At 45.5% G+C, this 14,536-nt stretch overlaps 1 protein-coding gene across 1 annotated transcript in view; it reads left to right on the top strand.

Moving 5' to 3' along the window:
* Ints9 (integrator complex subunit 9) overlaps positions 1-14,536 on the top strand; it is a 102,209-nt gene that overhangs the window by 36,002 nt on the left and 51,671 nt on the right. The window contains exons 4-6 of the mRNA XM_045131125.1: positions 1,725-1,787; positions 7,111-7,250; positions 9,055-9,141. Of these exons, the coding sequence (XP_044987060.1) occupies positions 1,725-1,787; positions 7,111-7,250; positions 9,055-9,141 (290 nt within the window). The remainder of the gene's footprint in view (positions 1-1,724; positions 1,788-7,110; positions 7,251-9,054; positions 9,142-14,536) is intronic.

Here is a 14,536-nt window from a genome sequence, read left to right as displayed (position 1 = left end):
TATTTCATTAGAAGGGAGTGGCGAATAAAACACAGTGACATTGAAAGTATTTGGAATGGCAAATGTGCTTCTGTGGGCCATGAAGGATGCACGCCTCAGAGGAGACTCTATCACATGACGTGCCCTGATGCATAGCATTGTAGGAGGAAGATTACAGCACCCGTTTAAGGTCAGGCAAAGGTTTGAGATTGCCTGTGACTTGTCTTCCATCATTTTTAACCTCATCCTAAGGGAACTGGAGGTCTTCCTCCATTAAACGTAATTGCTCATTTGTTTTTAGTTAGAAGGCACAGCATAGGTAACAATGGTTTTCAGTCCCCTTTTGGCTCCTCCTGTCACTCATCTAACTTATCTGGTGTTCATAGGAGAGGAGCCAGGGCACACAGCACACGTGGGAAGAGGTGGTCTGATGGTGCTCTGATAGGAGAATTGTAAAATTACAGAGACCCAATTTTCAGATAAAACTCAGAATCTGATACAGAATTTTAGGTGCGTGTATATATGCATACATAGAACTATATGTTCAATAATGTATGGGAACATGAGAACTACAGGGGTGCATTTCCCTTGCTGAAAAGAGCAAAGGATTCTGTCAACCAAACCCAACTCATGTTGTTGTAAAGTCACAGACAGCTTTGCCCGTGATGGTCCTCAAATCCCACCACTTGTTTGAAGTGCCTCTGTGGGGTGAAACCACCACTGCCCACCCTCTGGAGGCATCACAGCTCATCCTGTTCGTGGCCTCCCCATGTCCCCAACCTTTCCATGTCATTGTGATCTGGCATTATTCCAGCCATCCAGCTGTGTGATTTTGAAGTTTTTTTTTTTTCCTAAAGCTGCACATTATGCAGGAATTGGTTAAATCAATATCCCAGGCCTCTTGTTCCTCAGTAGGAACAATCTGAGGAATGTTTAATACTATTTCTCCAAGTTTCCTCGTGGAATAAGTTATAGTTGTTCAAAGCGGAGAGTGGCTCAGTAAATACCCATTACCAGCTCTCTACTGAGCATGTCCTCATTGACGTGGGAAGTGTGAGAAAAGTAGCACCCCTCATGAGCGTCATTTGCCCTCAGACCCATTTCTTAGGCTCAGCCTTTGGGAGAATGCAGACTAAGACAAGCATATTAAATATGGCAAGTCTATTTCTTTTATACATATGCCTTTTCTTTTGAGTAAATGTATTTGGTTTCTAATCCCAAATAAGTACACGTCATGCAGAACAAGCATTACTTTCCCGTGATGGTGAAAGCTGTTTAACCCCTGCTCCCTACTCTTGCTCCTCCCTTATGACGAAACCCCTTTTGCCTTAGCCCTTGGTCAGTGGAAAGAAATTTCTAAGTAACTTAGGGCAAGACACCCAAGCCTTTCATAAAGAGTTTCTGAGGTGCTTGCCATAAACATCATGGTCCGTGGCCTCCTCTGAGATTAGCCAGGGGCTAGAACCTATGACTTCCTCAGTATTTCCACTTAAATTTATAACTGGCTCTTGGAAAACACTAGACTATAGGTTAAAGAGGCAGCATGTTCTCTTGCCTCTTGAAGAGAATTGCAAGAATTAAGGGATGGGCATTTGAATACCGAGTCTGCCACCAAGCAGCAATAAAGTTCTCTACAAACCTGAGCCTGAGCAGGGAAGTTAGCCTAAATCACCTCTACCCCAAGAGTTAGGCTTGAAGATTGTTTCTTTGGTTCTGTTGAGTATCTCTTCCTATTGTTCTCCTAGGAGCTGAAAGAGTGTTCGGGTCACGTGTTTGTGGATTCTGTGCCTGAATTCTGCTTACCAGAGGTAAGGTCACGTGTTTGTGGATTCTGTGCCTGAATTCTGCTTACCAGAGGTAAGGTGAAAGTGGATCTTACAGAAGACAAAGCGCATCATGGAATCTCTCACAGAGAAGTCAAGACAGTTTCGAGGGGCTTCCTTCCTGATGTCAAATTGAAATGAGTCTGTTTTTCCCTGCATGCTGTTACATGGCTAAAATACCATGTAAGCAGCTTTTTATACTATCTCTAAATCACCTACTTCACTCTCTTCTTCCTATTTCTTTATATTATTTTATTTTGATTTATTTATTGGAGAGAGAGGGAAAGAGAAAGAACAGGCATACCAGGGCCTCTAGCCACTGCAAGTGAACTCCAGATGCATGCGCCACCATGTGCATCGGCTTATGTGGGATCTGGAGAATCGAACCTGGGTCCTTAGGCTTCCCTGGCAAGCACCTTAACCACTCAGCCAGATCTTCAGCCCCTCTTTCTTCCTATTTCTACTTCTTTCTGTAATTCTCACATAACTTTTAAGGTACAGTTTTGAGTAAAGTATGGCAACAGCTCAAATCTTTCAGTTTTGTAATTATAATGTCTTTGTGCATAGACTGGCCATAGCTTTCCTAGTGTTGCTTACGTCAGGTAACTGAGGATTGCTATTACTCAGCCAATACAGTGAACTACCAAAATAATAATAATTTTGAAACCCTGCTGACTTGAAGTGTATTGAATTTTGCTTGAAATTCATAGATTCCAAACTCCATGTGGATATTATTATCATAATGAGACTTGCTATAGCTTAGGATATTCGCACCCTTTGGAAGGAAATTGAGATCAGTCTTTATTAGTTTTGAAGGCAGCTAATGTCAGTCCACAGGCCTTAGTCCCAGACCAGCTTACATGGCATTCTCAACAGATAGGTGAAGGATAGGGAAGCCCAGTGAGGAGGTGCCATGTTCATCTTTTCACATGCCCAACACTCACAGTGTCTGTAGAAAACATGGTCACAACTCAGAGCCAAAGAGAAAAGATAGTCGGGAGTGCTTTTCCTATACTTCTGTCCATTCCTCCTCCCACCCTTTCCTTGTCTACACTGCTTGATTCTCTGTAGGCAAACTTCTGAGAGTACATATATGTGTCCTCTGGTGGGACCAAAATGAAAGAGAGAAAACAGAAAACCCAGTCATTGGAGGTGGTAGACCAGGACTTGTCACTGGAGGTGGCAGACCAAGAAGGAAGTCTGAAGCGCATTAATTAAGAACAGAGGTGAGGGCTAGAGAGATGGCTCAGTGATTAAGGCACTTACCTGCAAAACCTAAGGACCTATGTTCGACTCTTCAGGTGCCACATAAGCCAGATGCACAAGGTGACACAAGCAAGCAGGGTTGCGCGTGCATACAAGGTGGTACATGTGTCTGGAGTTCAATCATAGTGTCTTGAGACCCTGGCACATAAATTTTCTCTGTCTTGTGCTCACTCTCACTCTCTCGTATATTAAAAAAATGGCTAGTCTGTTGGGCTTGCCTTAAAAAAGAAAAAGAGCCGGGCATGGTGGGGCACGCCTTTAATCCCAGCCCTCGGGAGGCAGAGTTAGGAGGATCGCCGTGAGTTCAAGGCCAACCTGAGACTACAGAGTTAATTCCAGGTCAACCTGGACCAGAGTGAGACCCTACCTCGAAAAACCAAAAAAAGAAAAAGAAAAAAGAAAAAGAAAAAGAAAAAGAAGGCTGGAGGGATCCCTTAGTGGTTAAGGCATTTGCCTGCAAGACCAAAGGACCCAGGCTCAATTCCCCAGGACCCATGTTAGCCAGATACACAAGGGGGCGCATGCAACTGGAGTTCGTTTGCAGTGGCTGGAGGTCCTGGCATGCCCATTCTCTCTCTCTCTCTCCCTCTTTCTCTCTCTCCCCCCACCTTTCTCTGTCAAATAAATAAATAAAAATAAAATATTTTTTAAAAAGCAAAGGAAAGAAAGAACAAAGGTGAACAGAGAGCACCATCAGGAATCCTGAGCCTTCCCTCAGTTGGTAAAGCCTTTTTGTGACACTTATCACCTTGGGACTCCTGGTCCCAGGCGCTGCATTACTTTTCAGCCCCACAGGTTGCACTGACAGTTGCGGCCTGCCTCTGTGGGTAGTGTGCCGCCTTCAAGTAAGACAGCTCCTGTCTCACAGCACACCTTGGCTGTGCTATCCATTTGGGGACTTCCAAAGCCATAGAAAGTTTTGCCAACAATATTATATGGCACAAATGGTAATGGTTATTGTTCTGAGGTGGAGCCAGGCCGTCGTAGAGCTGATGGAAACAGGAGAAGCACCAGTTTACTTACGTGTTAGTAAATATGATTGCGTAAGTGTGGTTTGGGTGTTACGTTCACTTCTAAGGAGGAGAATGTTTATGTAACTATACATTTTTTATACATATATTAAGAAAATTTTCCTTTCTAACTATCCTCACCAAATTTCTCATAATTCTGGGCTCTGTGAGCTGATTTTTATATACTAAAATGAAATTTTCATGTTTTCTCCCCCAGCATCTGTATGTAAGAAAAGGTAGCCATATTTTTTTAATTATTGACAACTTCCATAATTATAGACAATAAACCATGATTATTCCTCCCCACTTTTCCCTTCACAACTCCACTCTCCATCATTATTGCTTCCCCCTCCCCATCAGTCTCTCTCTTGTTTTGATGTCATCATCTTTTCTTCCTGTTATAGTGGTCTTGTGTAGGTAGTGTCAGGCGCTGCGAGGTCATGGATATCCAGGCCATTTTGTGTCTGAAGGAGCACATTGTAAGGAGTCCTACCCTTCCTTTGGCTCTTACATTCTTTCTACCACATCTTCCTTAATGGACCCTGAGCCTTGGAAGGTATGATAGAGATGTTTCAGTGCTGAGCACTCCTATCACTTCTTCTCAGCACTATGGTGCCTTTTGAGTCATCCCAGAGGTCACCACCATCTAACAAGAGAAGCTTCTCTAGGCAAAAGTGAGAGTAGCATTAACATATGGGTATTAACATTAAGAGAAGTGCTTACTGGGAAGTTTTCTGAGCATAATATATGCATTTAGCCAGATAACAGCAAGCATTACACCCCTAAGTTTTTAGTATCAGGCATGTATTCCCTCCTGTGGAGTAGGCCTCCAGTCTAATTTGAGAGTGGTTGGTTTTCCCCATAACAGACATGCCACTATTGTACCTATTGGCTCATTTGACCTGGCTGGCCAGAGTTAAGTCTTGCAGTGTCCACTGTTGTTTGTCTCCACTGAAGACTTCTCTCTTTCCCATGGAGCTGCATGCAGTGTAGTTTTTTTCAGCTTTCTGTCAGCTAGTCTATGGGGAAGAGGTTTTCAGCTGAGCTCCAAAAAGATTTCTCAGTGACCTTGAAGCAGTAGGGTCTTACCATCTATTCCTGGTGGGAAACCAAGAGCCTCGACAATAGCCTGTATTATTTTGGGGCATCAGGGACCTCCCTGGTCAACATCTCACTGGAAGGCATCCCATCCCTGGTAGCCATACTTTGGACTTTACTGTTGATTTAACTGTTGTTCATATTGTTTCCTTCTGGATTTGGCACTCAGTTGCTCTCTCTGAATGTCATTATTTATTTAAAATAATTCTGAGGCCAGAAAGATGGCTCATTAGTAAAGGCACTTGCAAAGCCTGATGTCCTGGGTTCAAATCCACAGTGCCCACATAAAGCCAGACACACAAAGTGGTACATGTGTCATTTGCAATGGCATGCCTCCCTGCACACACCCATTTTCTCTCTCACACTCCTTTTTTTTTTTTTGAAGGTAGGGTGTCTCTCTCTCTCTGGTCCAGGCTGACCTGGAATAATTAACTATGTAGTCTCAGGGTGGCCTTGAACTCACAGTGATCCTCTTCCCTCTGCCTCCTGAGTGCTGGGATTAAAGGCGTGCACCACCATGCCCAGATTCTCACTCTCGTTCTTTTCTAAATAAGTGACACTTTTAAATGATTCTGGAGAGGTAGCAGAGAGTAGAACCTCTTTCATCTTGAGGACGTTGTCTTGTAAGTGCGGAGCATGGTGCGTAGTTAAGGCTGATAAACACACGTCAGCGGTGGCTGTCATTAGGCCTGTTACGTAGCGGTCAGTGCCCGAGCCGTGAGATGCGTGAGACCTCTGCTAACATGCTGAAGGTGCCTCCGCAGCTTCGCCAAATTATCCTACACCTAATTCATTCAGCCAAAACATACCCACACTGCCTCCAATCATTTGCTCACGTTATAGACATCTTCGTGAATTCTTCTGTTTGGGGGACACATCGGCTCAGCCCCCTATTCCTATTCCTGCCAACTGCTCTGTGACCTGCCAGAGCCCGTCCTTCGCGTGCCGTGTGGCTCCCCAGCGTTGACTCCCCAGGAGAGGTTGGAGGGATGCGGCAGTGTGTCTGAACCAAAGCATCTCACTGTCTCAAAGACCAGGCTTCTTGAATCCCTTCTACCCAAGCACCAAAGTGCGGGAGGGCGGAATAGGAGACACAGCCTAGGAACTCCCAGGAGGCGCTGTCACGTGAAGGGATACCCTCAAAGTACTCCTGGGGGAGCCAGCACGTGCTTTCCGTCCAGACACATCCGGGAGCCTCATGGAAGAAGAGCCTTGGCAAACAAGTAGGACTTAAAGTTATAGCAGAAAATATCCTTTCACTAAGAGGTTTTCCTTAAAATTTGCCAACCTTAAGCATTTTCCCTTGCATGACCTTAATAATGAAACAAAAAGGCAGGTTTGGGCTTTAGATAAGGATAGCATATGAAGGAATGTATAATATCCTTCTCATTCCTTTCTTTTCCTCCTCACTTTATATACACTAGTCAAAATGGTCTTACTTCCCGCCCCCAAAGGAAACCTTAGTTGCCAACATACTGGACTTTAGAAAAGCAGATTGCTGCGTACCGCCCTCCCCCACCTCCCTTTGCTGTGTAGCAGGTGGCACGCTAAACCCTGGGTGCTGATGTGTCTCTGCTATTAGTCACCTGGGGTCCCTTGCCTGGCAGCTGTTGCTACAGCATCCTGTTGTCATTTGTCCTGTTGTTTGTTTGTTTTTTTTTTTTTTTTACTGAAAAGAACCGTGTTCTTGTAAGAATCAGAGTGCTGCTGGTGAGCTGGCTCCATCCTCACTGTGAGCCATCCTGACTACAGGCTACTTCTGTCAACGTTAGGAAGCATCCTGCAGTGAGAGCTTAGAGGTGTTGCAGGAAAGGCCTCATTATTCGGAACTGCAGCACCTCCTTCTCTCTGCCTCCCAGACAGCATCATGCCTCGGTCACATCACGTTGATCTGTGCCCTGCACACCCATGGCTCATCCCTCCCTCTCTTTCAGACCGAGCTAATAGACCTGTCTACAGTGGATGTGATTCTCATCTCTAACTACCACTGCATGATGGCGCTGCCCTACATCACCGAGCACACGGGCTTCACGGGCACGGTGTACGCCACAGAGCCCACCATGCAGATCGGCAGGTGAGAGCGGTGGGATCTAGCTGCCGAGCTCCTTCAGGGGCGGCTACTCAAGACTGTGATGCCACGAGTGTTTGTTCTGTTCTTCTGAGCAGCTACCCCAAGGAATGGGCAGAAGTGGATGACTAGACACAGGCCCGCTCACTGGCAGTGCCTGGAGATCCATGCTGCCAGTCCTCTGAAACAGGGAGGGGTGTGCACGCAGCTCAGGCAGCTCAGCTCGGTAGATGGTGTCAATTAGGGGAGTCGTGAATAATGTTTAGGATGATGCCACAAGGATACCGGGCAAAGAACTTCAGAGGAAGGAACTTAGCATTTTTCAATAAAAAGAAGAAACTTTATTACTTTGTTTTCAGAATACTCCCTTTTTATGGTTCACTGCAGGCTATAAATAGAGACAGCTTGTAGAAAGCAGGGAAGAGGGAAGTGATTGAGCAGTTCAGGCGTCCTTGCCGGTGACAGAGTAAAATACAGCACATTGCAGCCCAGCACCTCCCAGTGCCCCCCGCGGCTGGCTGTGAGGCTCTGCCTCCCCGTCTCCAGCTCCGCCAGGCCTTGGCAGTGTAGGTGGTGGCAGCAAGTCACCCGAGCACCACTTACAGAGAGGAACATTTACATGGAAAAAATGTCGCCCCTGAGGAAAATGATAATTGATTGTTTTGAAACAAACCGAGTATGATACGCATTAAAAATTTTCTGTGCCCAAAGGATAGGGCCTGAGGGTGCTCCAGACCACTAGGGCTTCCAATGTTTTGCAAACGTCCACCTTTGGACGACTGGAAATGAAACGGTGGTGAGCAGCTTCGGCGAGAGGAAAAGCAGGCAATACGAGGCTGTAGTCCGGAAAGGTTAAGGCTCGGGGATGGGTTCCCAGACTGTTCTTAATACACATGCTAACCACGGGGTGGTTAGGACTCACAGCAGCTGTGGCTTCCTGCACATGATTGAGCCCACAAGGCGATATTCCTGCTAGGGTAGAGGAGTCATGCTTTCCAGTGGTGCAGCCACTGGTAAGTGGCCCATTCTCCGGTGAATAACCCGCACTCGTGTTCACGCAAGCCCAAGTTAAGTCAGTGAGGTGAAAACCCCCAACAAAAGTAGGAAAGGGTTTAGCCGGGGTGAAGAAGGGGGAGCCGGTAACAGTGGGTAATGAGGAGGGTGAGCAATAGCAAAATTCATTATATTCACATATGAAGTTGTCAAAAAGAAAGTTAAACTAAATTAAAAAAAAAATTATACCATAGCAGTAATGAACCCAGGTCCTAGATCTGTGATGGCAGGAACTGGTACTGCAGAGTGCTTGCTTGTTTTTTGTTTGTTTGGTGGTTTTGGTTTTTTGAGACCATCTAATTCTGTAGCCCAGGCTGGCCTGAAACTATGTATCCCAGGTTGGCCTTGAACTCATGATAATCCTCCTGCCTCAGCTTCCAAAGGGCTGGGATTATAGGCATAAGCTGCCACACACAGCTCTATTTCTATCTTCTTGGTCATCCTCCAGGCTCCCCCAAATCTTCAGTGTGTGTAGTCTTGAATCAGCACATCTTAGATTCCCTTGACCATAGGACAACAGCGCTGTGGTATTCCATCTCATGATCCCAGTGAAGTTTCTGGGACCAGTTCTTACAGTCTTCTACGGGGAATGTTTGTAATTCATAAAGCACACGTCACTATGTTGTATTAATTTAAAATGTCCACTTAGTGCCGTAGGATAGGGGAAGGCGGGCAAGTCCATTTCTCATAGCTACAGTGTTAACTGTATGGTATTTATTCTAATTTTATTTCATGCTTTTTTAAATTTAAAACTCAGGCTTCTCATGGAAGAACTGGTGAATTTCATTGAAAGAGTGCCAAAGGCTCAGTCTGCCTCCTTGTGGAAGAATAAGGATATCCAGCGGTGAGGAGCTGCCCTCTCTTCTTGTTGACTTTAGAGCTTTGCAAATGAGTCTCCTTTGATTTCTCACTTCACACTTCAACACTGATCTCCTTAGAATTGCAGATTCTCCCTATTGTATGAAAAAAATACATCTGATTCACCAAGGGAGGTCCTGTGCTGGGTATGGATGGGGGTTTGGGAAACACTGGCTCTGCTTTTTGAGGTGCTCAAAAAGTCAGACAATTCAGGAAGTCAGGTGCAGTCCCTCCTGGCCTTTCCTATGACATGTCTAAGCACAATGCTGCTGGCACTCAGAGAAGGACGTTCTTTAGAAGATGACAGTTAAAGGCTAGAGAGATGATTTAGCGGTTAAGACACTTGCCTGCAAAGCCTAAGGACCCAGGTTCTATTCCCCAGTACCCATGTAAAGCCAGGTGCACAAAGTGGCACATGCATCTGGAATTTGTAGCAGCTAAAGGCCCTTGCATGCCCATATATTCATTCATTCATTCATTCATTCATTCTCTCTCTCTCTCCTTGCAGCTAAATAAACAATTTTTTTTTAAAAAAGATGACAGCCGGACATGGGCACACGCCTTTAATCCCATCACTCGGGAGGCAGAGGTAGGAGGATCACTGAGAGTTCAAGGCCACTCTGAGACATAGTTAATTCCAGGTCAGCCTGAGCTAGAGTGAGACCCTACCTCAAAAAACCAAAAGAAAAAAAAAAAAAAGACAGTTAATATAGAGTTAGAGAAAGCAAAGCACTTTGTCTTACTTACAAAAAAGTGGGGGGGGGGGGAGCCCATGCCTGGTATCTTGGAACAGTGAGATTCAGTGTGGATTAGGGTGGGTACTCAGGTGAATGATTAGTGGGGGAGGGGTAAGTGGAGGGAGGTAGTACAGGCTCTTGTGAGCCTTGAGATCTCTGCTGTTGAGTGTCTGCACTTCACCAGTAGAGGTTTGTAGGCAAATGGCTTGTTTGGGGAAATGGAACTCTGGAAGCAGTATGAGGGGAGTGGGAATGGGGAAATGGGCAGAGTGACCCACAGTAGGACTGTCTCAGAAACAGAGATGACAGAGGCCTGAACTAAGGTAGCAGCAGTGAGCATGAAGATCCTATGGCTTCAAAGAAATTTCTGAGATAGAACTGAAAAGCATTGATAAGAAATGTAAAAGGGCTGGAGAGGCTTTGTGTACAAACACGAGGTCCTGAGATACCTTGAGTTTCATCCCAGGCATCCAGTATCCATATTAAAAAAAAAAAAAAAAGCTGGATATAGACTCACTCCTATAACACCGGTCCTTATTTTTGGTTTTTCAAGGTAGGGTTTCACTCTAGCCCAGGCTGACCTGGAATTCACAATGTAATCTCATGGTGGCCTAGAACTCACAGCGATACACCTGCCCCTGGCTCCCAAGTGCTGGGATTAAAGGCATGCACCACCACGCCCAGCTCTTTTTAAAAATATATATATTGTATTTATTTGAGAGAGAGAGGGGGGCTCTTTTTTTAAATATTGTATTTATTTATTTGAGGGGGGGCTCTTTTGTTAAAAATATTGTATTTATTTATTTGAGAGAGAAAGAGGCAGATAGAATGGGTGCACTTAGGGCCTCTAGCTGCTGCAAACGAACTCCAGACGCATGGTTCCCCTTGTACATCTGGCTTACGTGGGTCCTGGGGAATCAAACCAGGAAGGATCCTTAGGCTTTGCAGGCAAATGCCTTAACCACTAAGCCATTTCCCCAGTTTCCCCCCTTTTTTTGTTTTGTTTTTCAAGGTAGGGCCTCACTCTAGCCCAGGCTGACCTGGAATTCACTATGGAGTCTCAGGGTGGCCTCAGACTCATGACAATCCTCCTACCTCTGCCTCCCAAGTGCTGGGATTAAAGGCGTGCGCCACCACACCCGGCTTCTCCCCCCCTCCCCAGCCTTTTCAATACCACATTTTATTCAGACTTTAAAAGGGAATGGGGAAAAGGGAAAAGCTGAGAGGTAAAGGGAGATAAAGTAGGGAGTACATCACGTGTAGCCCAAAAGCCCATATGGGCCATGTGTAGCTCAGGAGTCCATGTGATAAGATACGGATCTTAGGAAAAAAAAAGTGATAGCCAAGCATGGTGGCACATGCCTGTGATCCCAGCACTCAGGAGGCAGAGGTAGGAAGATTGCCATGAGTTGGAGGCAATGCAGACAGACTCTAGGAGAAAGCACCACCTTATGCTTCTGGCTTACATGGGTAGTGGGGAATCAAACCTGGGTCCTCTGGCTTTGTAGGCAAACGCCTTAACTTGCTAAGCCATCCCTCCAGCCCCTAACCCCAGTCCTTTTGAAGGTAGAGTCAGGAGAATCTTGGTCTGTCAGTCTGATCATAACAGGAAGTTTAGAGAGAGACTTCATCTCAAGGAAATAATGTGGAAGAGCAGTGAAGAACCCCCAACTCTATTCTCTAGCTCTCATGTGTGCATGGGGCAGGCACAGGCATCTGCATAGACGCATGCATGCATACACACACACAAAGTGTAAAAGGCTGCAGAGTCATTGGGGGAGACAAGCAGAGATGAGGAAGGAAGCTTCCACAAGTACAGGCTTGCTAGAAGTCTCAGATGGTACAGAAATACCAAGTAAAGTGACCAGGTATAGTGATGTTGGCTTAAAATCTCTGCACTCTGGAGGTGCAGTCATAAAGATTCTAAGTTTGAGGACAGCCTGGGAGATTTTATAAACATATGTATATATAGAGAGAGAGACTGAGAGAGAGAGAATATATAAAATGAAGATGAGACCCTTAGGCTACAAAAACTGGGAAGTCATCAGGTATCTCAGAGTTTAGTTTCAGTAGAGTGCCAGGACCAGAAGAAATAAGACGGTAAGAGATGAGATAAAGTTGAAATACCAAAGATTTGCAGGGCTCTCCAGCCTTTTGGCATTGTGACACGTGTTATCTACAAATGTGTTGGGCCACATTCATAGCTGTCCTGGACTCATGCAGCCCATAGGTTGAGTCACATGTGAGGGATGAAGAAGGCAGCTTCCATATTCTGTTACTTAAGTTGGCAATGGAGGACCCCAGTACTCATCTTCACCCACTGGGCTTTCTGTAGCCCTAGCAACTGCTGCCTTCACCCACTTCCATCCCACCACCGCAGACCTAGCCTTCTGGTCTACCACAGAGAGACTGGGGTTACAACTAGGCTTTTGAATTCTATCCAGTCGTCTTTTTTCCAAGTGTCTTGCCGTTCACTTCTCTTTCCCTCTGGTCAGTGACAGTGGTGCCATTTGCTTACCTCAACTTTGGAATGCCTTAATTATTACCAATTCTTTTTCTATAATACATCTATAGAGCTAGAAGAATGCGCAGTCTCCCTGTTGGGGCTGTTTCAGAGGGTGAGCGCGAATCTTCTCTGTGTTCCTTGGCATGCACACTGATTTAACTTGTGTAACACTTGTTTTGCATCAGGCATTATTCTTAGCGTGTTAGGTATGTAATGCTTTAACAATCAAATCAGGTTAAACAGAGGCATGATTACCAGTGTTGATGAATGTTAGTAGCTTCCCCAAGGTCACTTTGGAAGGAGCTGACTTCAAACCCAGTCACCTGCCAGGCTGCGGAGTCACACCCCTCACACCCTGCTGAGCCACCATTCGAGGCACAGTGCCTGTGGTGCCAGGCTCCTGTGGGTGGAAAGTATGTTCGCATAGCCCTTCTCCCGTCTTCCACGCATCCGCTGTGTTTCCTGTTTGGGGGTGTGCTGTTCAAGTTGGCCTCACCTTGGGCGATATTGTCTGGACATGCTCAGCGTCCTTGCATCTGTCCCAGTGGCTCCATGGGTCTGACTGCTGTCCTGGTGTGGTGCTTCGTCCCCTCTCATGTGGCCTTCGCAGTCCCAACTCCCTCTTCTTTCCATCCTCACTGTGCCGCCTTCCCTCTTTTCGCTGTCTCTCCCTTGGGCGCACTGGACCACATGGGACCCCAGCTCTCCACATCTCCCACCTTAACAACGTTAGGACTTTGTTTTCTTTCCCCTCAAGCACACATGCTTTGGCCTCCCTTACTTCCTTCTTTTACAGTTAGACTCTTTATAGTATTCGGCCACAAATACCTTTGGCCCATGAGAAATGCTATTCAAAGGTCAGTGTTTTCCTGACTTCCAAAACCCTGAGCCAAGTTTTAGGAAGTTCCATGTTCTTATTTGCCTCTTCTGTGACCTTGGGTAAAATCTTTGGCAATCTCCCCTTGCCTCTCATTTTTTGTGAAATATAAAAAAAAATAGCTGGTTCACAAAAGAAATGCCATCATGTGTCAGGAAGCCTATGAATGGAACTTGAAAGAGGAGAAGTCAAGGGTTTGGGGGGAGGGCTATGCAACTGAAATCAAACCAGGAAGTTTTCATCTCGCCACCTACTGGGCAGAGAATACAATGCTAACTTGGAAGGCAGCCAAGCAAACGAGGCGCATTATTGGAGAAGTCTGTCTTCACTCCGACTGTGATCCAATGTTATAATTTGCCTTTTAGACATATGATGGAAAAGGGGAGAATAATGAAGAATATGCTAAGATGTTAAAGATACTAAACAGAAACCTGTGTCCTGGGTCAGAGAGATGGCTCAGCAGTTAAGGCACTTGCCTACAAAGCCCAACAGCCCAAGTGTGATTTTGATTCCCCAGTACCCACAGTACCTCCATAAAGCCAGATGCAGAAATTGGCGCATGCATCTGGAGTTCATTTGCAATGGAGTGGAGGCCCTGGTGCACCCATATTCATATCCCCCGCTTGCAAATAAATAATTTTTTTTTTTTTGAAAGACTGTCTTTAAAAAAAATCTGTGTCCAAGCTGGGCGTGGTGGCGCACGCCTTTAATCCCAGCACTCAGGAGGCAGAGGTAGGAGGATCACCGTGAGTTCAAGGCCACCCTGAGACTACAGAGTTAATTCCAGGTCAGCCTGGACCAGAGTGAGACCCTACCTCGAAAAACCAAAAAAAAAAAAAATCTGTGTCCTTTTTCTGTCCTGGATAAACTCAGCAAGATATTACAGTTTATATGAGAATTTGAAGAATTCTTTGGCATCAGGCAAAAGAGGTCTTTTGAATGCTTACCTACAGTTTAACCTTGGGCCAGAATACTACAATTGGTTCATTTGTTCAACGTTTTTGCTGAGTTTCATCCTCTGTATGTTCCTTTGTCACAGGCAGTTGATATCTAGTGTTCCAAGGTACCGTGGCATACTGCACTGAGAAACACTTTTCTTGTGTGGTCTAGTTTATGGAAATTTTTCTTTTTAAAAAATATATTTAGGGCTGGAGAGATGGTTTAAGGAGCTTGCCTGAGAAGCCTAAAGACCTAGGTTCGATTCCCCATTGTCCTCATAAGCCAGATGCACAAGGTGGAGCATGCATCTGGCATTTGTTTG

Source organism: Jaculus jaculus, chromosome 12 (genome assembly GCF_020740685.1).
Source record: "Jaculus jaculus isolate mJacJac1 chromosome 12, mJacJac1.mat.Y.cur, whole genome shotgun sequence".
Taxonomy (NCBI): domain Eukaryota; kingdom Metazoa; phylum Chordata; class Mammalia; order Rodentia; family Dipodidae; genus Jaculus; species Jaculus jaculus.
This window is presented reverse-complemented; position numbering and strand designations above follow the sequence as displayed.